At 49.6% G+C, this 26,189-nt stretch overlaps 1 protein-coding gene across 1 annotated transcript in view; it reads left to right on the top strand.

The window, feature by feature from the left end:
* The window catches only part of MAPK4 (mitogen-activated protein kinase 4), a 74,842-nt gene extending 53,142 nt beyond the window's left edge, over positions 1-21,700 (top strand). Inside the window, exons 2-5 of the mRNA XM_027118858.1 lie at positions 11,385-11,529; positions 13,253-13,414; positions 17,982-18,183; positions 21,004-21,700. Coding sequence (XP_026974659.1) covers positions 11,385-11,529; positions 13,253-13,414; positions 17,982-18,183; positions 21,004-21,700 — 1,206 coding nt within the window. The remainder of the gene's footprint in view (positions 1-11,384; positions 11,530-13,252; positions 13,415-17,981; positions 18,184-21,003) is intronic.
* Positions 21,701-26,189: the final 4,489 nt, after the last annotated feature.

The following is a 26,189-nucleotide window of genomic DNA, read 5'->3' on the forward strand; positions in this document are numbered from 1 at the left end:
ACGCTGAAAGCCCCATCCTACCCACCAACCCTTCCGCCCCACTCGGCATCCCTCCACAGCTCCCTGCATCCTTCCTGGGGTTCTCAAAGTAGGAGGGGCATAAGGGTTCCCTTGGGAGCTCATATGAGATGGAGATTGGAGGACTGTAAGTCAGCTTTGGCCAGTCTGCACATCTCACAAGCACTTCCCCTGATTCTCATACAGGAGGTCCTTGGGGACCGCTGACCTTCAGGATGAAGGTCAGTCTCCTCAGCCCCTCCCCATGTCCCATTTGTCCACATGTACAGATGTCTGTCCTCTGAGCACATTCTAGGTCTCGCTGGCCCCCCAACCTTTACTCACACTGGCTCCCCCTGGCCACCACCCCCTCAGATGTTGCCCAGCACAGCTATCCAAGATGTCCCCAACCATGAAGACCAACTGAAACCACCTTCTTCTCATGAAGTCTTCTCTGACCCACCTCAGGACAAAATACCACCCCTCTGTGCTCTGAGCACGCCTCTGCCTTGCTGCCTACCACTGACTCTATTTAGTATGCGAGGTGGTAGAGGTCCAGCAGCACACAGGCTAGGGTATGGGCTCTGCAGCTGCATGCCCTGGCCCACTTCCCAGCCATGTGAACTTGGACAAGTTGTGTAGAGAGCTTGCATCTAGAATCTGATGGAGGGATTGTTGAATAAATTCAGGTAAAATGCTAACACGCGCCCAGCACAGAGTAAGTCCTACATAAATATTGACCGAGATCCTCTCCTGGTCCTTCCCATCATCTCTGCCTATTGAACGTTTCATCTATTTAACCACATTACATGCTCTTTGAAGCCAGGGATAATCTTATTCATTTCATTTCTGCCACACATGGATGACACATTGGACTCCCAGGACACATGACACAGACCTCTGGTCGGCAAGGTGAGGCTGTCAGAGCCCCGCTCCATCCTGACCTGGAAGCAGGGGCAGCCCTCAACAGCCATTCGGTATGAACGGAGCAGCAACCCTTCCTGCCTGTCCTGCCATCCCCCCACCCTAACGCACGCACAGAGCTATGGCTGACTGCACTCTTATTCTTTTTTCTTTTAATAGATCTTTATTGGAGTATGATTGCTTCACATTACTGTTAGTTTCTGTTGTACAACAAAGTGAATCAGCCATATGCATACACATGTCCCCACATCCCCTCCCTCTTGCGTCTCCCTCCCACCCTCCTGATCCCACCCCTCTAGGTGGTCACAAAGCACCCACCAAAAAAACCTGTGCTATGCGGCTGCTGCCCACTAGCTATCTATTTTACATTTGGTACTGTATATATGTCCATGCCTCTCTCACTTCACCCCAGCTTCCCTCTCCCACCCTGTGTCCTCAAGTCCATTCTCTATGTCTGTATCTTTACTCCTGCACTGCAACTAGGTTCATCAGTACCATTTTTTTTTTTTTTTTTTAGATTCCATATATATGTGTTAGCATACGGTACTTGTTTTTCTCTTTCTGACTTACTTCACTCTGTATGACAGACTCTAGGTCCATCCAGCTCACTATAGATAACTCAGTTTTGTTTCTTTTTATGGCTGAGTCATATTCCATTGTATATCTGTGCCACATCTTCTTTATCCATTCATCTGTTGATGGACACTTTGGTTGCTTCCATGTCCTGGCTATTGTAAATAGAGCTGCAATGAACACTGTGGTACATGACTCTTTTTGAATTATGGTTTTCTCAGGGTATATGCCCAGTAGTGGGAGTGCTGGGTCATATGGTAGTTCTATTTTTAGCTATTTAAGGAAACTCCATACTGTGGTTGTATCAATTTACATTCCCACTAACAGTGCAGGAGGGTTCTCTTTTCACCACACCCTTTCCGGCATTTATTGTTTCTAGATTTTTTGATAATGGCCATTCTGACTGGCATGAGGTGATACCTCATTGTAGTTTTGATTTGCAATTCTCTAATAGTGATGTTGAGCATCTTTTCATGTGCCTCTTGGCCATCCGTATGTCTTCCTTGGTGAAATGTCTATATAGGTCTTCCACCCATTTTTTAACTGGATTGTTTTGTTTTGTTTTTTGATATAGAGCTCCATGAGCTGTTTGTATATTTTGGATATTAATCCTTTGTCTGTTGTTTCATTTGCAAATATTTTCTCCCATTCTGAGGGTTGTCTTTTTGTCTTGTTTATGGTTTCCTTTGCTGTGCAAAAGCTTTTAAGTTTAATTAAGTCCCATTTGTTTATTTTTGGTTTTATTTCCATTACTCTAGGAGGTGGGTCAAAAAAGATCTTGCTGTGGTTTATGTCAAAGAGTGTTTTTCCTATGTTTTCCTCTAAGAGTTTTATAGTGTCTGGTCTTACATTTAAGTCTTTAATCCATTTGGAGTTTATTTTTGTGTATGGTGTTAGGGAGTGTTCTAATTTCATTCTTTTACGTGTAGCTGTCCAGTTTTCCCAGCACCACTCATTGAAGAGGCTGTCTTTTCTCTATTGTATGTTCTTGCCTCCTTTGTTGTAAATTAGGTGCCTGTATGTGTGTGGGTTTATCTCTAGGCATTCTATCCTGTACCATTGATCTATATTTCTGTTTCTGTGCCATACTGTCTTGATTACTGTAGCTTTCTGGTATAGTTTGAAGTCGGGGAGCCCAATTCCTCCAACTCCGTTTTTCTTTCTTAAGATTGCTTTGGCTATTCGGGGTCTTTTGTGTTTCCATATGAATTGTAAAGTTTTTTGTTTTAATTCTGTGAAGAATGCCATTGGTAGTTTGATAGAGACTGCATTGAATCTGTAGATTGCTTTGGGTAGTATAGTCATTTTCACAATATTGATTCTTCCAATCCAAGAATGTGGTATATTTCTCCATCTGTTTATGTCATCTTTGATTTCTTTCATCAGTGTTTTATAGTTTTCTGAGTTCAAGTCTTTCACCTCCTTAGACAAGTTTATTCCTAGGTATTTTATTCTTTTTGTTGCAGTGGTAAATGGAAGTGTTTCCATAATTTCTCTGATTTTTCATTGTTGCTGTATAGGAGTGTCAGAGATTTCTGCTCATTAATTTTGTATCCTGCAACCTTACCAAATTCATTGATTAGTTCTAGTAGTTTTCTGGTGGCATATTTAGGATTCTCTATGTATAGTATCGTGTCATCTGCAAACAGTGACAGTTTTACTTCTTCTTTTCCAATTTGGATTCCTTTTACTTCTTTTTCTTCTCTGATTGCCATGGCTAGGACTTCCAAAACTATGTTGAATAAGAGTGGCAAGAGTGGACATCCTTGTTCCTGATCTTAGTGGAAATGCTCAGTTTTTCACCATTGAATATGTTGCTTGCTGTGGGTTTGTCATATGTGGCCTTTATTATGTTGAGGTAGGTTCCCTCTATGCCCATTTTCTGGAGAGTTTTTTATCATAAATTGGAGTTGAATTTTGTCAAAAGCTTTTTCTGCATCTATTGAGGTGATCATACGGTTTTTATTCCTTAATTTGTTAATGTGGTGAATCACATTGATTGATTTGCGTATACTGAAGAATCCTTGCATCCCTGGGACAAATCCCACTTGATCATGGTGTATGATTCTTTTAATGTGTTGTTGGATTCTGTTTGTTAGTATTTTGTTCAGGAGTTTTGTATCTATGTTCATCAGTGTTATTGGTCTACAATTTTCTGTTTTTGTGATATCATTTTCTGGTTTTGGTATCAGGGTGATGGTGGCTTCATAGAATGAATTTGGGAGTATTTCTCCCTCTGCAACTTTTTGGAAGAGTTTGAGAAGTACCGGTGTTAGCTCTCCTCTAAACGTTTGATAGAATTTGCCTGTGAAGCCAGCTGGTCCTGGACTTTTGTTTGTTGGAAGGTTTTTAATTACGGTTTCAATTTCATTACTTGTGATAGGTCTGTTTATATTTTCGAATTCTCCCTGGTTCAGTCTTGGAAAATTGTACCTTTCCAAGAATTTTTCCATTTCCTTGTGGTTGTCCATTTTATTGGCATATAGTTGTTTGTAGTAGTCTCTTATAATCCTTTGTATTTCTGTACTGTCAGCTGTGATTTCTCCTTTTTCGTTTATAATTTTATTGATTTGCGTCCTCTCCCTTTTTCTGGCTAAGGGTTTATCAATTTTGTTTATCTTCTCAAAGAACCAGCTTTTAGTTTTATTGATCTTTGCTATTGTTTTCTTCTTTTCTATTTCTTTTACTTCTGCTCTGATCTTTATGATTTCTTTCCTTCTCCTGACTTTGGGTTTTCTTTGTTCTTCTTTCTCTAGTTGTTTTAAGTGTAGGGTTAGATTGTTTATTTGAGATTTTTCTTGTTTCTTGAGGTGAGATTGTATTGCTATAAACTTCCCTCTTAGCACTGTTTCTGCTGCACCCCATAGGTTTTGGATTGTCATGTTTTCATTGTCATTTGTTTCTGTGTATTTTTTAATTTCTTCTTTGATTTCTTCAGTGACCTCTTGGTTATTTAGTAGCACACTGTTTAGCCTCCATGTATTTGTGTTTTTTACAGTTTTTTTCCTGTAATTGATTTCCAGTCTCATAGTATTGTGGTCAGAAAAGGTGCTTGATATGACTTCAATTTTCTTAAATTTTACGAGGCTTGATGTGTGACCCAAGATGTGATTTATCCTGGAGAATGTTCCATGTGCACTTGAGAAGAAAATGTATTCTGCCACTTTTGGGTGGAATATTCTATAAATATCAATTAGATCTATCTGGTCTATTTTGTCATTTAAAGCTTGTGTTTCCTTATTTATTTTCTGTTTTGATGATCTGTCCATGGGTGTAACTGGGGGGTTATAGTCCCCTACTATTATTGTGTTACTGTCAATTTCTCCTTTCATGGTTGTTAGCATTTGCCTTATGTATTGAGGTGCTCCTATGTTGGGTGCATAAACATTTATAAATGTTATATCTTCTTCTTGGATTGTTCCTTGATTATTATGTAGTGTCCCTCCTTATCTTTTATAACAGTCTTTATTTTAAAGTCTATTTTATCTGATATGAGTATTGCTACTGCAGCTTTCCTTTGATTTCCAATTGCATGGAATTTCTTTTTCCATCCTTTCACTTTCAGTCTGTATGTAGGTAGGTCTGAAGTGTCTCTTGTAGACAGTGTATATATAGGTCTTGTTTTTGTATCTATTCAGCCAGTCTGTGTCTTTTGGTTGGGGCATATAATCCGTTTACATTCAAGGTTATTATTGATATGTATGTTCCTATTACCATTTTCTTAATGTTTTGGGTTTGTTTTTGTGGGTCTTTTTCTTCTCTTGTGTTTCCCACCTACAGAAGTTTCTTTAGCATTTGTTGTAAAGCTGGTTTTTGTGGTACTGAATTCTCTTAGCTTTTGCTTGTCTGAAAAGCTTTTGATTTTTCCATTGAATCTGAAAGAGATCCTTGCTGGTTAGGGTAATCTTGGTTGTAGGTTTTTCTCTTTCATCACTTTAAGTGTATCCTGCCACTCCCTTCTGGCCTAAAGAGTTTCTGCTGAAAAATCAGCTGATAACCTTATGGGAATGCCTTTGTATGTTGCTTTTTGTTTTTCCCTTGCTGCTTTTAATAATTTTTCTTTGAATTTAATTTTTGTTAGTTTGATTAATATGTGTCTTGGTGTCTTTTTCCTAGGGTTTATCCTGTTTGGGACTCTCTGTGCTTCCTGGACTTGGGTGACTATTTCCTTTCCCATGTTAGGGAAGTTTTCAACTATAATCTCTTCAAATATTTTCTCAGACCCTTTCTTTTTCTCTTCTTCTTCTGGGACTCCTATAATTCGAATGTTGGTGTGTTCAGTGTTGTCCCCGAGGTCTCTGAGATTGTCTTCAATTCATTTTTTCTTCTTTAATCTGTTCCTTGGCAGTTATTTCCACCATTTTGTCTTCCAGCTCACTTATTTGTTCTTCTGCCTCAGTTATTCTGTTATTGATTCCTCCTAGTGTATTTTTCATTTCAGTTATTGTGTTGTTCATCTCTGTTTGTTTGTTCTTTAGTTCTTCTAGATCTTTGTTAAACATTTCTTGTATTTTCTCAATCCATGCCTCCATTCTATTTCCAAGACTCTGGATCATCTTTACTATCATTACTCTTAATTCTTTTTCAGGTAGGTTGCCTATTTCCTCTTCATTTATTTGGTCTTATAGGTATTTACCTTGCTCCTTCATCTGTGACATACTTTTTGCCGTCTCTTTTTTTTTTTTTAATGAGTGAGATTGTGTTCCTGTCTTACTGGTTGTTTGTCCTGAGGCTTCCAACACTGGAGTTTGTAGGCTGTTGTGTGGAGCTGGGTCTTGGTGCTGAGATGAGGACCTCTGTAAGACATCTGTCCAATGAATATTCCCTGGGGTCTGAGGTTCTATGTTAGTCCAGTGGTTTGCACTCGGAGCTCCCACCGGAGGAGCTTTGGCCCGACCCCCGGCTCATGAACCAAGATCCCGCAATCCATGTGGGTGGCAAAAAAAAAAAAAAAAAAAAACAGAGAGAGAACAATAACAAAGTAAAAAATAAAATTAGACTAGGAAACTAACAGGTATGTTAGAAAGAACATAAAGATAAAAATATAGATGAATCAACAACCGGAAGGTACATCAGTACTACAATAGTAAGAAAGAGAAGGAGGAAGAAGGAGAAAAAAGAAAGAAAGAAAGGAAGAAAAAAAAGGTGGGGGGAGGCCTTGGCTGTGGAGGGTGAGGTCTAAGCAAGGGCAAGGTTTGGTGGTGGGCAGGGCCTATGCTCAGGACCCACAGGGCTGAAAAAGGCCCTGGGGGCTGTGGGGAGTGGGGCTTAGGCTCAAGGAACAGAAGGGGCCCAGGCGTGCCCCCCACCGCTGGTCTCAGAGGGAAGGGGACCTCACCTGGGAGCACTTGAGTGGGCAGGGCAAATGCCCTCCTCTCCTCTCCTGCTCCTCCCGTCTGGGAGGGCCCCTCCTGCCTGCCTCTGCTGTTCGCCCCTCGGCCTCCTTCCTATGCCCCCAGGACCCATGCAGCCTGGAGGGGGCTTTGGAGGGGGGGTATCGGCCTGGGAGCTCAGCAGGCTCCCCGGCCCGAGTGGGCCGGGAGATCAACCTCAGCTCCTCTCCCGCTCTTTCATGAGGGTCCCTCCCGCCTGCCTCTCCTGATCTCCCCAGCCTCAGGGGTGCCAATCCTGTCTGGCCTCCACTTCTCCTCCCCCTTCAGTCCCCCCGCGTCCTACCGGTTCACTTGGGGGTTCCTCCCATCTCCTTGGGCGTCAGGGTCCCCACCAGCAGCTGGCAGGCGCCCTAGTTGTGGGGAGACGCTACCTTGGCGTCTCCCCACACCCAGGGCTTTTATTCTTGGGAGAGTGTTGTCCCTATTTAAATTTGCCCTACCTCTGTGAGGTGCCAGTAGGTGCATTAAAGGGTGACGTGGAAAGTTTATGGGATCAAGCTTTCTCCTCCAGCCTTCTGACTCCCAGACCCAAGAGATCAGGCTTGGGCCAGTGGAGGCACAGAGAAGGCAAGCTGAGCAGAGCTGAAGCCCACCCAATACAGGCTCGCCGGAGCAGCGGACAGGTGCCCACCCTTCCAGGGTGAGTTCGATGGAGGCTGCTCCGAATTCCTTGGCAGGCAGCTGGGACTGAGTGTGGTTTCCTTGCTCCTTCAGCAAAGAGAATGCTCAGCTTTAATTCTACCCTCCCTCTGGATCTGTGGGGGGTCCCTAATTACTCTCCTCCTGGGGCAGCTGCTACCAGATTATTTCCAAACACCTTTAAGGCTGTCAAAGTCAGAGCCTCTCACTGGCTGGACATGACTCCAGCACAATGGGCTGGTTGGAGTAATAGCTGAAGAAGTCCAAAGTCCCCATGGTGGGGTCTAGACAGGAAACCGTGTCCACCCCTCCCAGTGGTGCCTCCGGAGTTGCCTTCTCACTGGAAACACCAAGGGACGGGCTGGCAGGACAACTGGGACACTAGGGAAAGGGTGATTCTGGTCTTGCCTCTTACACTCAGGGGGTGACCCGAGGAGTGTCCGCTTCCCGTCTCCCCAGAGTGGTGATGAGACAACACGCCCTGCCTGTGCCCGCTGTCCCACCCACTGGTCAGCCTGCCAATGGGCGAGCCCCGGGAGAGACCATGTCTGATCACTGAAGACAGCTTCCTCTACATCCAAATGGAGCTGAAACTATCTTCACCCTGCAGGCTCCGGCAGGAAAGCCATTTAAGGATCTCTGCTGAGCCAGTACACTCACGGATTTATGGGCCCTTCTGATAAAACTGAGTCTCCACTCCTGGGTATCCTTAAAGATTTTTTTTATTCTAGAAAATTCTGACTTTTGCCCCATCCACTCAACTAAAACTCCTCTGTTGAATTCAGATCACCAGTATTGTGCGGCGGGCCCCAGTGCCTCTCCCACTCAGACACCCAGGGCTCATCTCAGCTGAGGGCAAGACCTCCAGCACCTCCCCGTGTCTGCCCCACAGACCCAGGAATGCAGGCTCCCCTCTGTTCCCATCCCCCACTTCCCCAGGGCTCCCCTTGCTCCAGAGCCTGGCAGAAAAGCCACTGCACCTTCCCAAATCCTCCTCTGTCCTGTGGCTTCTGAAACATATCAGTAAATCCCCTGACTTGAGGGACAAGTAACTTGAGGGAAGAAGCTAGTAGTTGACAAAAATCTGGCAGGTTCTTGGTTTTCATTCAAAGGTAAGGAAGAGCCAGGGGTGAACTTTCTCAGCTGTTATCATGGCCTTGCCCATAATTCTGGCCCTGGGGCACCCTTGCCCAAACATCTTTCTTTTACTTTCAGGGCAGGTGTTTCAGAAGGAAGCTCCCTGTGTCCCACTTCAGCTCCAGACTCTGCAGATAGGCAGGTGTTAATTACAGGGAATTCTGTCCCATAAAAGATTGCTCATTTACACATCAGAGTAAACTCACCTTAAGTCACCTCCCCTCTGGGTACGCTGCTTTAGTCTTTCTCTGACTGGAAAATAAAATTGGACCATTCTTTATTTATAAGTCACCCACCCAGATGTGAGCTTCTACAGTCTGGCTTGTCTCTTTCCTTTCTAGAATCAAACTTAAACTCCTAACAGATTACTCTTCATACAGCAATGTGGATGAGTCCAGATGCATTATGCTAAGGGGAAGAATTCAGACTCAAAAGGCCACACGCTGTGATTCCATTTATATGACGTTCGTTCTGCACAAGCAAAACTAAAGGGATGGAAAACAGTGGTTTCTAGGGAACTGGGGCTCGGGGGTGACCAGAAGGGGGCACGAGGGAATTGTGTGAGCTGATGGAATTGTATGTCTCTTGATTATGATGGTGGTTACATGATTCTACGCTTTGTCAAAACTCATAGAACTATACCCTAAAAAGAGTGAATTTTACTGTTTATAAATTATACTTCAATAAGCCCGACTTAAAAAAAAAATTACTGGGCTTCCCTGGTGGCGCAGTGGTTGAGAGTCCGCCTGCCGAGGCAGGGGACACGGGTTCGTGCCCCGGTCCGGGAAGATTCCCACATGCTGCGGAGCGGCTGGGCCCGTGAGCCATGGCCGCTAAGCCTGCGCGTCCGGAGCCTGTGCTCCACGACGGGAGAGGCCACAACAGTGAGAGGCTGGCGTACCACACACACACAAAAAAAATCACTTACACTTGCCAGTCCTTTCTGGAAGAAGGCAAGGCATAAGGCAAAAGCTGACAACTTTTCTAAACTCCTCATCCACCACTGAAAGTGGGAACTGGATCTCTCCATAAAATCAGGTCTGTTAAAGAAGGGGATCCGTGGTTCCCCCAGAAGGTGCCCCATTTTGAAGGGGCTCAGACCATGTGAGACGTTCCTTACTCATCCCTCCATCTGTGTTCATTGGACATTTCCTAGGAGGCAGACTTGGCAGTAGGCAATGCAGAAATGGCTGAGAAACAAGATACAGCCTCTGCCCATGAGGGGTGAATAGTCTAGTGGTCCTGGGGGTGGGGTGGGTGAAGGTGGAACTGCAGAGAAGTAAAGAAATAGTAACAAGACAGGGATCATGGAGCTCCTGGGAAGGGGCATTCAACCTCATCCCAGGGAACTGGGAAGCTTCTGAGAGGAAGCAGCCTGAGTGTGAGTTAGCCAGGAAGGACAGTGGGTGTGAGGACACCCATCCCTGGCAAGTACACATGCAAAGGCCCAAAGGACAGAGAAGGGGGCATATTTTAAAAATTATAAGGAGCTCATTTTGGAGCATTGAGGCTGGGGAATGGGTACACCTTAGTCTTGTCTTCCTTCCTTCCACCAGTCTGAGGACCTGCTCTAAAGAAATATGTGCCACAGAGGAGAGAAAACTGCTGTAACTCAGGGCTCTCAGGTTTAAAACATAATAAATCTTTGCTCAACAAGTGACGAGATTTCAGATTAATTGATCGAAAGCTCCTGGGTACTTGGGCCTCCTAACGTTTCACCTGCTTTTAACCTAGGTCTGTGATACTTTTTACATCAGCAAAAAGGAAAATTAGATGCTAAATTGGAAATTACAACAGCAAATAACAAAACCGTCCCTAGAATTTCTCACTGGATCCCCCTGGTGCTAATTATCTGACCTTGACCACCAAATAGGTCTATTTTTTCAATTTAGAGAGACCGTTCCATGTAATTCAACAGACATTTCCCAGATTCCACTGTTGGGCCAGCTTTGTGAATTACATAGAGAACAAGCTCCGAATTGCCTGGCTATACTTCCCTATCTGTGCTAAAGCACCTATGCTGTCACTATATCCCGTAGTGAGGGATTCCACGCCAGACCGCACATTGAGCAGTGGCTGAAATCAGCTAGAACATCTATCCCCCCAAAGACACTCTGTAGAACTCCCAGAATCCTCTGGGCCAACCAAAGCTGTGTCCACTCTGCCTTTTAGGGCTGCTTCCAAAAGCCCTTCACCCGCACCCATTACGAAGCTGGCCTCATCCATTCCCAGCAGGGGCTTGGCGTCTGACATCACGGCAGAATTAATTTAATCATCTGCACCAAAGCAACTGGCTTGATTTAAATCTTACAGCTCTTTCTGACATTCAGCCACTGAATAAATCAAATCCCACTGTCTCATCGTTACTCTGTTGATGGTGATAACAAACTCAAGTATGGCTCCTACTTTTCCATCTTCTTACTAGATGAGGGTAGAGTGTTATGCGTCATTACATCAAGATGGGCTGGGAAAGCACTGCTTCTTAAATAGTGTCATCCTGGATCCTTTTCCACAGAAGAGAACGCCAGGGCCTCATAAGATTCCCCCACCAAAGCCTCTGAGCCCCACAACGCTGCCTAAACCCCTCTAACCAGACGATCAATGGGAAAGGATGGAGAGTGAAAGGGGTCCTATCTCCCTGGGAAGGGAAAGGAGGAGAGGCATGTGAGGGGGGGTGTCTACAAATGACTGATTACTGGAAGCCTGGATTTTGTCTTCCAGGGTTACCTGTCAGAAGGGTTGGTAACGAAATGGTACCGCTCACCACGCCTGCTCCTCTCCCCTAACAACTACACCAAAGCCATTGACATGTGGGCCGCTGGCTGCATCCTGGCAGAGATGCTCACGGGGAGGATGCTCTTTGCTGGTAAGCTGCTACCCAGGCACCTTCCTTCTCCTCTGCTGTAGCTCAATAAAAGGGGAAAACAGGGCTTCCCTGGTGGCGCAGTGGTTGAGAGTCTGCCTGCCGATGCAGGGGACACGGGTTCGTGCCCCGGTCCGGGAAGATCCCACATGCCGCGGAGCGGCTGCGCCCGTGAGCCATGGCCGCTGAGTCTGCGCATACGGAGCTTGTGCTCCGCAACGGGAGAGGCCGCAGCGGTGAGAGGCCCGCGTACCGCAAAAAAAAAAAAAAAAAAAGCGCGGGGCGGGGGAAACACATGTTAATCACAGACATGCTAGTCTTTCTCTTTGGCGTCACCTCTGCAGCTTTTATGGTACCTGATTATCAACCATTTCAGGCAAAATACTGGAGAGGCTAAAAAAAAGCCTTTTGAGCACAGAACTTTCAAAATCAATAATCGTGTATATTCGAACATCTTGAGACTGACCCCTGAAAACACCCGTCCTACATTTTCAGCCCCTTCCTCCCCTCTCCCTGCCACTGTGAGAGGTCGGTCTGGAGTGCTCATTTGGAGAGGGGACCCCACAAGTCTCCCAGAGTCTCTGAACTGAGCCTACACGAGCCCACTGCAGGGAGAGGCCAAGGGACTCGTTCAGAGCGGATGCTGATCCGTAGGCACTTTCTGGGTTAGCGCTCACAGCATCCACAAGTGCTTAGTGCCGCACAGGGCATCATGGGGGACACGGAAGAGCCCCGCCCTTGGCTACCAGCTTCTGGAAGACTGGGACCCCATGGGAATCGGTGGTAAGGGGAGGGAGCTCTGTGCAGCTGGGTGAGTCAGGGGCATTTCTTCAGGAAGACGGGGCCTAGTTGGATTTAACCTGGTAGAGGTAAATGGCAAGGCTACTCATGCCAAAAGGGAAAATGGAGGAACTGGAGGTAAGAACAGCCTGGAAGTCAGAGGGGGCAGCAAGGATTCAGACCTGACCCATCCCAGCAGCGTCAAAGCTCTGAAGCAGCATCCGTGATGGCCTAAGCGTAGAAGAGGAGTTGAGTTTCCAAGATGCACAAAGCCTGAAGCTTCTTACGGATGAGGATGGTATTCATGGAGATTACACTCCATTTATGGAGACGACACTCCATAAATAATCATTTGTTGAATGAATGAATAAGTGAATGAGTGCTTGAATGCTCGACTCCATCCTGTCCCACAGACCTGGCACAGTCTGTCTTCCTCCCTCTGCCCAAAGGAGCACAGAGGCAGTGTGCTCATGACACATCCCAAGCTTAATTTGTTCTTCCTGACTTTTTTTCTTCCTAATGGAAATCCAAAAGGTAAGACTCATTCCTAGCCTTAAAATCACTTCCTTCCCCAGCCCAGTAAAGGACATGCACAGAGGCATATGGGAAAGAGCATTTGGAAAGCCTTGGGCCAGGCTGTTCCCATCACTTTAGCGATGGCTGACTCAGGCTATATGAGACTGGTCCATTCCAGAGGCACAGAATGCTAGGGGAACGGATGGGGCCCCAGAGACTACCCCTTCTTTCTACATTTGACCAAGCCCCAGAGATGGCAAGCAACTTGCCCACAGTCACACAGCAAGTTAGTGGCAGAGTGAACTCAGGTTCCCTGGCTCCCAGCCCAGCTCTGGTCCCCCTGCCCCAGGGTCGTAGAGCGGCCCGGGAGCTTCCACACACGCCAGCCACGTGGGCAGCACGCTCAACCATCTGGTGTTTACCTCCCCAGGGGCTCACGAGCTGGAGCAGATGCAGCTCATCCTGGAGACCATCCCTGTGATCCGGGAGGAAGACAAGGACGAGCTGCTCAAGGTGATGCCTTCCTTCGTCAGCAGCGCCTGGGAGGTGAAGAGGCCACTGCGCAAGCTGCTCCCCGAAGTGAACAGCGAAGGTACCAGAGTCCGACGGCCAAGCCAGCACCTGGAGGCAGCACTCTGCTTTCACCCTGGGGGGCTGGGGCAGGCAGTCTCTTCCAAAAGGACCAAACAGAGTCCCTAGACACAGAAGCTGGGGACCCCTGGCAGCGGGCATTTGCCCTCGCTACTTCCAGACTGAGTTCGGCCATCAGGCCACCCTCAGGGCGGTCACAGCTGGTCCTCCACACTCTACCCCTGATTTTGCTTCCTTTTCCTTCTTTCTCACTTGCCTCCCTCCCTCTCTTCCATCTCCCTTTATTTTTCCCTCTGTAAGGCATGGTATGGTTTCATCAGCTTCAAAGCCAGACCCAGGCTCAGTTCCCAGTTCCACCAGTGACTAGCTGTTTGGCCTTGGGCAAGTTTCTTAACTTCTCTGCATCTCAGTTTCCTTAACTGTAAAATGGATGTAATAATACATGACACACAGGGTCACCGTGACAAGTAAGTAAAACAGAATTTGTAAAGCCCTTAGCATAGGATAGTTGCTCCATCATCTGAGATGTTACATTGCCACCAGCCTTCTACCTGCCAGAGGCTCCCTTAGGAAACCCCTATATCAGGTAGGATACGGTCTTGTCAATTGTAAAAGAAACCCAGATTATCAACAGCTTAAATAACATGTATTTCTTATTTAAGAAAAAAGAAGTTAAGTTTATTTCTCTCTTATATAATAATCCAAAGTAGATAGTCTAGGGCCAATGTGGTAGACCTGCTCTACCAGGGCCCAAGCCCCTTCTGTCTTGTATTTCTGCCACCTTAGGGTGTTGCCCTTACCAGCTGGGGGAAGGCGGGGAAGGAGGGCAGTTCCCTTGACTTAACCTCACCTCCATTCGTGTCCTGTTGGCCAGAACTTAGTCACATGGTCCCACCTCGCTGCAGTGAGGCTGGGAAGTGGACACTTACTCCACTGCCACTCTGTGTCCATTACTATGAAAGAGGAGAACAGACATGGGGTACAGCTGTCTCTGCCACGCTCCTCTCCATCAAGAAACCAAGAACTTGGACTAACAATTTCTCTGGCCATGATCCCCATTCAATCTGTCTCAGTTTCCCCATCTTTAAGGGAGGGGGCAATCTGATTCCCCACAAATTAAGACTCAGCCCATCCACATTTACTTTGATTCCTAGGCCTCTGTAGAAATCCCACCATGTGACACAAGGTTCAGAATTCTCAGGAATTCTGGATCAGGGATGTGTCACCCATGTCCCCATCCCCCAAACCACCACACGCACAGCAGTCCCTCGGTGACTTGGCTCTGAGTGTGGTGGGCCTGTCTCGCAGAGATCAGAGACATAAGTGATGGTCTAGCTGGGAAGATGGAGTACACGTCAGAGATGAGCAGATGAAGGAACACATCCTAAGGGGCTAACGAGAGCTCTGGGTATTTGGGGAGGGGAAGAGAGCCACCAAGCACTGAGAGGGATAAAGAACCGGCCTGGAGGACTGGTGAGGGCTCAGATCAGCGGGAAGCTGACTGTAGGAAGTGAAGCTGGATAGGTGAGAAGGGCCAAGAGACTGCAGGGCTCTGAATACCCAGCGGACGTGTACAGACTTGATCCTGTAGCCAAACAGATGTTCACGAAAGCTTCACCCTCCCAATGCGCCAGCTTCAACCACAATTCTCTTGTCTGCCACTGGGCTTGAAAAGTGGCCCCAATCAGCCTGGCCTCAGGGTAATGAGGTATGGCTGAAATGAAACTTCAGTGGGAGAAAGGGTATCACGCGCACCTGTCCCTAAGAGTCAGTTGGTGACTCTCGGTTTGTCCTGGATTGTCCATGTGAGGCCCCGTAGGCCTGGGAAGAGGTGGGAGTCCTCTCTGGCTGTCACCCTCAGAGGCTCGATGGACAGAGTCTGGGCGGACTGTATCCCTCAGCAGCCGAGACAGCCGTCACACCACAGGTTCAGGACAAGGGAGCAGGCCTGAGACCACGCCAGGGCGTTCACTTCTGAGCTCCACTTACAAGAAGAAACTATATCACAAAGGACAGAGCTGATGAGGAAATCTAATAGACAAAACAGGGAAAGGAGTCCTCTGGGTGCAGCAGGGGTGAGGGGTGAGGGGCCCTGCCCACCTGCCTCTTGATCTCCAGAGACGCCCCTGAGAATCCTTCCTGAGGATCCCGGGGGCTCTGAGAAGTCCAGCTGGGAATCCACTGGGGCCACAGAGAGGTGACACAATTGTACAGAAGCCTCATTATATTAGAAGCACTAAAGAAAACATGTGGGAGGTTGAACTTAGAGAAAAGGAGTTGGTGGAGGCGGGGCGGTGTGGTTATGAGTTAAGGTGAAGCCAGTGCTGTAGCCTATAAACCTGAAGTCTCTGCGGCTTACCCGCTAGCTGTGTATTCACTGCTCAACTCAAGTTCAGACAGAGTGGGGGAACCTGGGGGCCGCGCCTGGGATGCTGGCCATGTGACATCTTCAATCGTAACTTTCAAGGCTCCCCCCTACCCGCAGGGCACCAACTTCCGGCCGAAGACAGGCGAAGGGAGAGCAGACACTCCTGCAGGAGGTGTCTATGGGTCTGGCCTGGAAGCGGGGTACACACATCATTTCCAGCCCCTTCCCATTGGCCCCAGTCACACGGCCACACCGAACTGCGGGGGAGGCTAGGAGATGTAGGCCAGTTGTGTGCCAGGAGGACAGGAGGCTTGCGTGGGACATGACTGCTGCCTTGAAACATGATGGGAACAGTCATGGGGAAGAGAGAGCACGCTGACATGGGGGGACCAGAGAGGGCAGAGCGAGGCTCGAGGGCAGGAGTTAAAGGGGCAGATTTAGGTTTGCTATAAGGCAGGATTTTCTAACACTTGGGCTTCCCAGAAGTGTCTGGGCACCTGCTGGAGGACCAGCTGTCAGAGAGAGGTAAGGGGAGATTCTCATCCTTACTAGAGTCAGTGAAGCGGCCTTCGGGGCTGGCATTTTCCAACGTCAGCGTTCGCTGGGTCTTTCTTAATACTGATGATGATGGGGATGATGCCTGCCACCGTTTAGAGCTCCAACTCTCTCACTTCCTTGTCAAAAGGTTCAGGGTGGTAGGCGGGGCCGAGCGAGGGGCTGGGAGCCCAAAGAAGAAAAGACCTGCCCATCCTGGAGCTGGGCAGTGGCAGAGCTGGGCCCTGCACTGCCTGATTCTTCCCAGTCCTGGGAATCTGTGAGGCTGATTCTCTTTCAGGTCTGCAGCCCTGGGCCCAGAAGCATGCCCTGAGCCGCCGAGCACTGGGGAGGGATCAGAGTTACTGCTGCTTAACCGATCTTTCAGTCTAGGATTATGGAACAGAACTGCATCCTCCTGGGAGGCCAGTGACCTTCAGAATCCATCGATTTCTGGAATCACTGATGAATTTTCCCGCAGAGAGGTCCAGGGCTGGTGTGAGGGGCAGAGTAATGGTGCAGGCTGAGGCCCACCCGGGAGCCCCTCAGAGGGCACAGAAGCCTGGCCCTGAGCTCAGCTGCTTTCCTCCTTTTCCATGTGGGCTGCAATCTGATTAGCCAAGCCATGGTTTAAGCGGAGCCTCCAGGGCTGAGAAGGAATACAAACCTCCAGACCGGACTTGCCCTGAGATAACCCGGGGCTGAGCTCACAGGGCAGACAGGTGTCCCTACCCCCCTCAGGACAAAGGGCACCTGTGCGCGGAGGTGACATTCAGCCAGTGCACACCCACAATGCCCTACAGGTGGCTGCCATCTTGATATACCTTCACGCTGGTTGGCAAATAGCCACCGCACAGGGCTCCTGAGTGCCCGTTTCCACGCCCAGGTTCAGCTGCCAGGTCCTCCCCTTGATCTATAGTCACTGAAGCGTTACTGCCTGGCACAGCATGGGGGCTTCAGCCCAGGGGATAAATATTTTGAAGATGGCCTTTATTTGTCAAACCTCCAGGGGCAACATATAGTAGAAAGGGCTCTGGACTTAGGAGCCCTGGGCTGTCAGGCTCTGTCCCACCCGCCTAGCTCCACGGCGACCCTTCTCACTGAGCCTTCTTGCTGCTGGGTCCTCCACCCACTCCAGCAGCACTCAACCCATGACAGATGAGGGTGGGGATGGAGATACTCCAGCTTCCCCTGCCCCCGAAGTGGGACCATCTCTGAGGTGTGTCCCATGCTGTCTCTTGGAGGACCCAGTGGAACGGAGCCCCAGGGGCTCTCAGCAGGAACGGTTCATTGGCACATCCTCTACTGGCTTCTTCCCCATTGCCCTACCGGTGCTTCCTGGCACCACTGCCACATAAACTACCTCCACCCCATTCCTTGTCTCTGGGGAAATCCAGCCCAAGGCAGAGTTCTAGCCCTGGACCTCCTGTAACCTGAGTCACTGTACCCCTCTGGACCTCTATTAACTCATTAGCGAAGTCAGAAAGCAGCGGCTGCTCTGAATTTGTCCCTGGATTTTGGTGAGGATCCTGAGAAAGGAAACATCCGAAAGCCTTTTGACAAATGGAAAAGTACAAACACTAGGGGGTGTCCGTATGCTGAGGAGTCTTATTCTCAGCTTGGCAAGGGCACAAATGACCTTCCTGTCCTGCTCTGCTCTCCACAGCCATCGACTTTCTGGAGAAGATCCTGACCTTTAACCCCATGGATCGCCTGACCGCCGAGATGGGGCTGCAGCATCCCTACATGAGCCCGTACGCTTGCCCCGAGGACGAGCCCACCTCGCAGCACCCCTTCCGCATAGAGGATGAGATTGACGACATCCTGCTGATGGCCGCCAACCAGAGCCAGCTCTCCAACTGGGACAGGTGCGGTTCCAGCCCTGGAGTCTGGAACCCACATTGCCGTCCTCTCATTTCTATTTGCCTCTGATCCTCCATGACCTTTCCTTCCGTCTCCCAAGTTCTACAGCCCATAGGGCGCTTTCCCCAGCTTAGCCTCCTGCCTTTCTCTCCTGTCCCCAGACATTCCTGGTAGATGACCAGCTATGTCCTGCATGCGTGGTCGGGCCCTGCCTTTGTGCAACACCAGTCACCACCAGCTTTCCAACCCACCCCGAGTGTACTGCACACAGGGCTCAATACAATGTCGGGCAAGCATTTAATGAGCCCCCACAGCCAGAGCTCACGTCTAGTAGGCTGGGAATTTGCCCCAGAAAAGCAAAATGCAGCAACGCAAGACAAGAAAACAATGTGACATTTACCACCACACAACACCTTCATGCCGTTCACATCATTTGCACCTCCTGAGATGCCAGTAAAGGGGCACCATTATTATTATCGCTCATTGACGCACGAGGAAGCCACAGCTCAGAGAGGTTAGAGATTGGCATTGTGTCACACACCTAATTCCTGGCCTATGTGGGCCCTCCCCAATCTGCACCCATGTCAGACACTGCCAAGCAATCACAGGACTCTTCCCTGCTAAACTGAGCCGGGCCTCAGAATCCTTCTCAACACAGTGTGCCCGGAAGTCACTACCAATGAATCAGAGTTGGATAGAAGATGCAGTTTTTGACAATCTCCACATAAGCACACAATGATCTCTTAGGTCCCTTCCTGTTCTGATGTTCCTAGATCAGGCACCTAAACATTTGGGCATCACCATCTGCTAATTCTGGAAGGAAGCACTGGGAGCCGCTCGGTTTAGAAATAAAAGTCGAGGGCTTAGAAGCTAGGACTCCGAGGGGGCCTAAGTGGGAGCGCTGCTGTTGCGAGAATGTGACAGCTAGTTACATAAGTGACAGATGAGCAGTTTCTCCTTTCCAGTCATTTGACAGATGATGGATTTCAGATTAAGGAGGCTCCGAGGGAGGGTCAGGGCAACGTTGCTATTTCAGGACAGGTTTGTTGGTTTGTTGTTGTTGATTGTTGTTATCAAGAGTTGCCAGCACATAGAGATTAATGAAGACTCTCTCCTCTGCCGCCCCCGTGCTAGCCCTGCCCTTGACTGTGGTTCCTGCAGCCCCTCGTCCTCCACTCCACAGCACCTGGGGGCACGGAGCATTGGCTATGCAGGGTTTGTCCTCTGCTTTTCATGGCTATGGCATGGCGTTGGTGTCAGGAAGACTGTAGCAGGGTTTCTTTGGCCCCTGCCCATCAACTCTGACCACTTCTAAACCTGGTGCCCCTCTGCTCCCAACCTGTCCCATCACACCTGCATGAGGAAGGCGGGCAACAAAGACAATGACAAACCCCTTCCCACAGGCCCTGCTGCTTCGGGCAAACTGCTTACCTCTGAACGCTAGTGTCCTCATCTGTGAAGCAGGTGGTAGCACACACTCCACAGGGTTGCCTGGAGACTGCAGACACCTTACATCTGGCCCTTGGCATGTAGCAGCCAATGGTGACGGGCTTCACAAGTTCTTCCTCCAAGAAATCCCTGCAATTTCAAGGACCCTCATGGGAGGAGGCAGTGTTCACCTCTAGGAGTGACTCCTATGTTAATGGCATCACTGGGAGGGTGGGGAGAACTGGGACCTTCCTGTGCCTCGCAAACCACAAGGCGTGGACTGCAGCTGCCCGCCTGCCCGGTCACACAGCCAAACCTGCCTGTCCTTGGTTCTTCCTGTGTGAGCCCTAGGCCTCCTGTTCTGGGAGCGGCTGGCTGCTGCCTGAGGCTTCCCCTGGGCTCCCTGCCTCTCCCCGCCCCCTCAATTCTGCATAGAACACCTGGCACAGGGAGGGAGGGCTCAGCCCAAGCTGATGGCCTGCCCACCTGCCCTTCATTTGCTCTTGGCTAGCAGACTTGGCTCTTCAGGGCCGCAGGACAGTTGACGGAGGGCAGAATTCCAAGGATCTCTGGCCTCTCCTGAGGGTGTCTGTAATCTTTCAGTACGCCCTGCCTGCTCAGCATCTACGCAAGGTGCTGCAGGGCCTCCAACCAGATCCACTATGGCAGGGGTTCTTAGCCCTGGCTGGAACTTAGAAACACCTGGGGAGGTTTGACAACCACGCAGATGCTGGGCCCCTCCCTGGACCTCCTGAATCAGCATTGGAGATGCGGGGCAGGCATGGAATTTTATTTTTAATGCCCCCCAACAAGTGATTCTAATCTGAGCCAAGGCTGTGAAGCCCTCATTAGGGCCCTGCTACTCAAAGTGTGGGCCAGGGACCAGCAGAGTCAGCATCACTGGCAGCCTGTTAGAAATGCAGACTCTCAGACCCTGCCTCATCTACTGGATCAGCAACTGCATTTCAACAAGGTGCCCAGGTGATCTGTGTGCACATCAAAGTTTGAGGAGTACCGCACAGGTGCATCCACTAGAAAGTACCATCACATGAGGAGAGGGGTTTTGTTTTGTTCCCTGCTGTGTCTGGTAATGCTCAGAACACCGTCTGGCACATAGGAGGTGCTCAAGAAATATTTGTAGGATATTCAATGAATACAAAAGGATACAAGAGTTAAGCCGGGCAATCAGTCCTTCTGCCTGAGCCCTGGAGGTTCACCGTTACTTTGTCCCATCACCCTCCCACCTTGGGAGGTGAGGGAAGGAGCTGGAGGGACTGGGAAGGAATGGAAAGCCGGCCTGTGGGTGGCAAACAGGGATGGGGGGGGGGGTGTTGGCTCCCTCCACAAAGCCAACCCGGTTGGAAGGGTCCAATCACCATCCTGTCTTACCTTTGCAGGTACCCTGTGAGCCTGTCGTCGGACCTGGAGTGGCGGCCCGACAGGTACCAGGACGCGAGCGAGGTGCAGCTCGACCCGCGCGCGGGCTCGGCGCCGCTGGGGGAGGACGTGCAGGTGGACCCGCGCAAGGACTCGCAGAGCAGCTCGGAGCGCTTCCTGGAGCAGTCGCACTCGTCCATGGAGCGCGCCTTCGAGGCCGACTACGGGCGCTCCTGCGACTACAAGGTGGGGTCGCCGTCCTACCTGGACAAGCTACTGTGGCGCGACAACAAGCCGCACCACTACTCGGAGCCCAAGCTCATCCTGGACCTGTCGCACTGGAAGCAGGCGGCCGGGGCGCCCCCCACCGCCGCGGTGGCGGCGGACGCGGGGCCGCGCGACGAAGAGCCGGCCAGCCTCTTCCTGGAGATCGCGCAGTGGGTCCAGAGCACGCAGGGCGTCCCCGAGCGCGCCAGCCCGCCCCCCGACGGCCCCGAGCGTCGCCTGTCGGCCTCCCCACCCGGCCGTCCGGCCCCCATCGACGGGGGCGCCAGCCCCCAGTTCGACCTGGACGTGTTCATCTCCCGCGCCCTGAAGCTCTGCACCAAGCCCGAGGACCTGCCGGACAGTAAACTGGGCGACCTCAACGGCGCCTGCATATCCGAGCACCCTGGCGATCTCGTGCAGACTGAGGCCTTCTCCAAAGAAAGGTGGTGAGGGCGGCGAAGGGGCGCTCCAGGCCATCCCGAAGGCCACCTCCCTGGCATCTCCACCACCCCTGCCGCCCCTCTCTGCTGCCTTGGGGTTAGCAGAACACAGAAAGGATCCGAGGAGCAAGAGGAATGTCCATTTCTTAAACTGCCTTAATAACTAGCCTTTAACCTCTGGGAGTGGGTTTGAACAGGAGCCGAGATTGGGGGTTGATCACTTTCCCAGTGAGGACGAGGCCCCTGTGCTTTTATAAGTGGCAGTGTACAGGGCAGAAGTATGTCTTAGCAGTCTGCAGGCCCCACCTGGGTGGCTGTGTGCAGTGGAACCTTGCAGGCAGAGTGTTGGAACCACCTGGCCCAACTAGCCTCAGCTGACAGGTGTGGAAGGACAGTGAGGCCCAGAGAAGCAAAGTGACTCTAAGTTCAGGGCCTAGTCAGTGTCAGGGAAAGCCTTGAACCCCAGGCCAGTGTCTGTCCACTAAACAGTGTCTTCCTCTACTGGCGTCACTCCGGCTTTTCGCTCAGAAAACTTGGTTCAAGATGTTTCTTCCCTGTCCATTACCATCTGACCCATTCTACATGCTTTTACTCAGAGCAATGCCCCTTGAACTCTGAAACTGGAAACTGAGCCAGCTTCTTTCCCTTAGTCACCAAGCATCTTTTTTTCTGGCTCCTCAAGTACGTAAATATTCCCATCTGCCTCACCCCTGTAGTATTTGCCTCACCCCGTGTGGTCTGAAATCTTGGTTGCAGACCAGCCCAGTTTGGGCTCTGTGGGTAAAATAACCCATTCTCCCAGGCCTGTGCACACACCTTTTGCAGAACTTCCTATGCACTTTCCTGACACACGCACAGACACAATGACACAGCTCTTGCTCCCGAGGGAATGTCATACGCGGCCGAGTTTGAAGACAGCAATTCCAAGAATCCCTCCAGCCTGCCCCACACCCCAACCCCCATACTCATAGCCCCACTCCAAGCCTACCTTGGGAACTCATGTTCTCGGCATGAATTGCTCATTTGGTGGAGAGCAGTGAGGTGCCTGCCTAGAGCAAATGTGTTAGGAGAGAAGATTTCACACAGGGCCCATCCGACTTCATTAATGCTGCCCTTGATTTTGATTATCCATTTAGCCCCAGCAAAGAGCAGGCCCTGAAAAAATGCATTGGAGAGCAAGAGGCCTTGGGGACAGGGAATCCGGAAGGGTAGGAAGGTATGAAAGGTGGGGTACCAACATTGAGGGCCTTCAGGGGTCAGGCACCAGCATGGGGACCCCACGACAAAAGAAAGGACTGGAGGCCACCATGTCCCTCCTAGCTTAGGCCAGGATGAATTCGGAGCACGCCAAACCAAAGGTGCACTTGTACACAGAGCCTGAGGGGGGATGGTGTGTGGGCACAGCAGGCCCTCTGCAGAAACATGGAGCCCAGTCCCCTGGAAAAGCTCTGCCATTTCCACCACTGGCATTCAGCTTCCCCCAAAGATGCCCACAGGAGCCAGTCTGTAAACAGAGGATTCCTCAGTGTTGAGCTTAGGCTGGGTTCACCCTCACCTCAACAGCACCTTAAATCTAATCAGCTAACTAGGATCTGTGCATTGAAACCTGCAACACGTTAGAAACTGATATTTAAAAACAACCATACTGACCAATTTTTAAATGGAAAATATGTAAATATGAAGTGTCTGGGTTTCTTTTCTTTCTTTTTTGTTTTAAAGAGAAGGAAATGTACACCACTCCTCATGTGCCATTTGTCCTCAAAGGGTGGCTTTACTTTTTTGGTATAGGAGCAAGCTGCTGACCTTGACCAGGAGTTCATATATAATTGTTATTACAGAGGAATTGCTATTACTTACTCATGTTCTTAAAAAATCTATTAAACATTATTAAACTTGATCAGGATGGGCCAAATAAAGCTTCATTGGAACACAGATTCGTTTGTTCATTGACTTACTCTCTCATTCATTTACGCATTATCTGATCCTGTCTTTAACAGCAGATGAGCCATTGGAGCCTGGCTGGCTTCTCCCTGCACCCATGAAGGCCAGCGTTTCGAGAGTTTGCAGTTGCAGGGGAGGCAAGGGGAGAATCTACACAGATTGGTAGAAAGGGAAGACATTCCAGAATCACCTGGGTCAGGCCCAGTGTCCATATAGTAGATTTCAAACCAACTTCTGGAGCCCATTCCAAACCTTCTGACCAAGGATAGTCTGGTCCGATAGCTTCTTCCTAGCTTGGGGCTCTATCAGTAAGGAAAGTCAAATGGGGCACTGGCTTAGTTTCCTTCAGAAGCAAACTCTGAGACAAAGAATCAAGTGCAAATAATTTGGGGGTGGGAGGAATGACCTCAGGAGACACTGAGAGGTGATGGGGAAGTGATGGGGAGGGGAAAGAAGCCAACAAAGGGTGCGTGTCACCACTGTGGGCAAAGCAGCTTTGTTCCGGTGTGGAGCTCCATTAGGCAGAGTGGAAGGAACCTCAGGGCCTTCCCACCCTGCCCAACCTTGACTGATGAACACGCTCCTGGCTGTCACTTCCCCAGCACTTCTGGCCTGTTCTGCACTGCAGCACAGGCTCCAGTGGACAGAGAAAGGCCACAGGCAAAAGGACACAGGTGCTGGCAGGTGGAAATTGGAGTGGCACGCACAGAAAGATGAGGACAAAGGGGATCTCGGTAGAGCACCAACTACACCCACAGGTGTCAACAACGGGATTTAACGTTGAAGAGTGTTCAGGACCCAGACAGAGAACATCTCCTAGTGTTGGCAATACACCCAGGTTTTCTCAACCCTTCCTATCCCGTCCTCCCGGCCTATAACAATTAAAACTGGTCACAGGGCAGGAAGCTGCACTTTCATAAAGCTTCAGCAAGTAGGGGTGAAAGAAGCTGGAGGTACTACCTAAGCTGGGTTGCTACCTAAGCTACCCGTGGCTTTTCCTTTCAACCTCCTAAACATCCCATGCCCAGCATCAGTGTCCCAGCCATTAGTCCCGCTCATCAAACTCTGGGATCAGCAATCCCTGTCACTGTTGAGAAGATGTGGTGTCAAACCAATGGGGGTCTTTGTGTCAGAACCTACTGGCAGGCCTGTGGTGTGAGCGCAGGAGCACTTTTCTTGCCTGTGCATAGGGCCACTTAGATCCCTGAGGCTTGAATTTTGCTTTTTACACTAAGAACTTCACGAAGACCATAAAAAACCCTTCCAGACTTTGACATTCTGAGTTCAAGTTCATTCTGAGTTCAAGTTACTTAGTCTCCACTGATGTCTCTTTCTTGCTCTGCACATTCTTGACTAACAGGAACGTTAACACTCATAGGCCTTGTTACTTGAGCGCCCAGTGGCTAATTCCCATGGGAATGACAATGTGGGATCAGATTGGCCCTCGGAGCACCTACTTCACCCAGTCCCTCTGGTCAATCTTAGTCGACAGGCTTGTTGCAAACAGGCTCTGTTATGGGAAAGAACAAGTTTGTGTCTAAGAGCAAAACCTCCCATCCAACAATTGTTCCACACTCTGTCTGGACCAAAACAAGGCTTACATCTTCTCCACTTTAATTCATGGGCTCAAAACTAAGATAGAGCTTTAAATGACTCAGAAATTCCTTTTCAGAAACAAGGACACTGTGAGCCAGGCTGAGATGCATCAAAATATGGTTGTAGGGGTCCCAATGGCCATCAGAGCTTAGTCACTACCGTCTTGGCTTGGTTCTCAGGAATCCTGGGATGGGAATTCCTGAGTAAATGATTGATGGAGGGGATGCCTGAAGACAAGGGAGAGTATGGGATGCAGATTAGGGATGGGGAAGAACACTCAGCAAGAACATGGTCCAGGCTAAAAACCAGCTTCAGCTCCACCCCACAGAGAGCTCTGGAGCACAAATTGCACCATGGAATTGACCCCACCTTGAGGAAAAGAGGACAGCCTTTTGTGCCTCCATGTCAGCCAGTCCCTGGTTGCAGGCTGTGAGGGTAAGGTGGAGGAGTAGAACCTATTCACCAAAAGCAGCTCTCCTAGGAGCAGCCGTGAGCCATTCAGCAGGCAAACCCACAGCCACTGGGCAATTGGCAGACTCACTGCTGAAGGGGACCTATCTGGGTAGGGTACCACCCACATCACAGAGCACTGCACTAGGCACTATGGGGGATAAAGAGGGAGAAAAGGGGACTGCCCAGCAGACTTTTATGGTTTGAGTGGATAAATGGGGCAACTATATAAAACCTCTGAGGTGCAAATAAGAGACCTTCAAAGTTCCCCACCTGGTGAGCACTCCAAGGCCCAGTTCCAGCCCTTTCATTATAAATTTCCTGCTGTTAACTTTCCCAAAAGCAACCTCTCCACCACTGCCCCCTACCATGGAACTGTCAGCCAAGTGACTGTGTTGGGGGTCCCCAAGACCACCCTCAGGCTTGATAATTCACAGCAAGAAGGACTCACAGGATTCAGAGAAGCTGTTATACTCACGGTTATGGTTTATTACATGAAAGGATACAGATCA

This window comes from Aethalodelphis obliquidens, unplaced genomic scaffold (assembly GCF_003676395.1).
Source record: "Aethalodelphis obliquidens isolate GAN/ISIS:26980383/991018 unplaced genomic scaffold, ASM367639v1 scaffold19, whole genome shotgun sequence".
Taxonomy (NCBI): domain Eukaryota; kingdom Metazoa; phylum Chordata; class Mammalia; order Artiodactyla; family Delphinidae; genus Aethalodelphis; species Aethalodelphis obliquidens.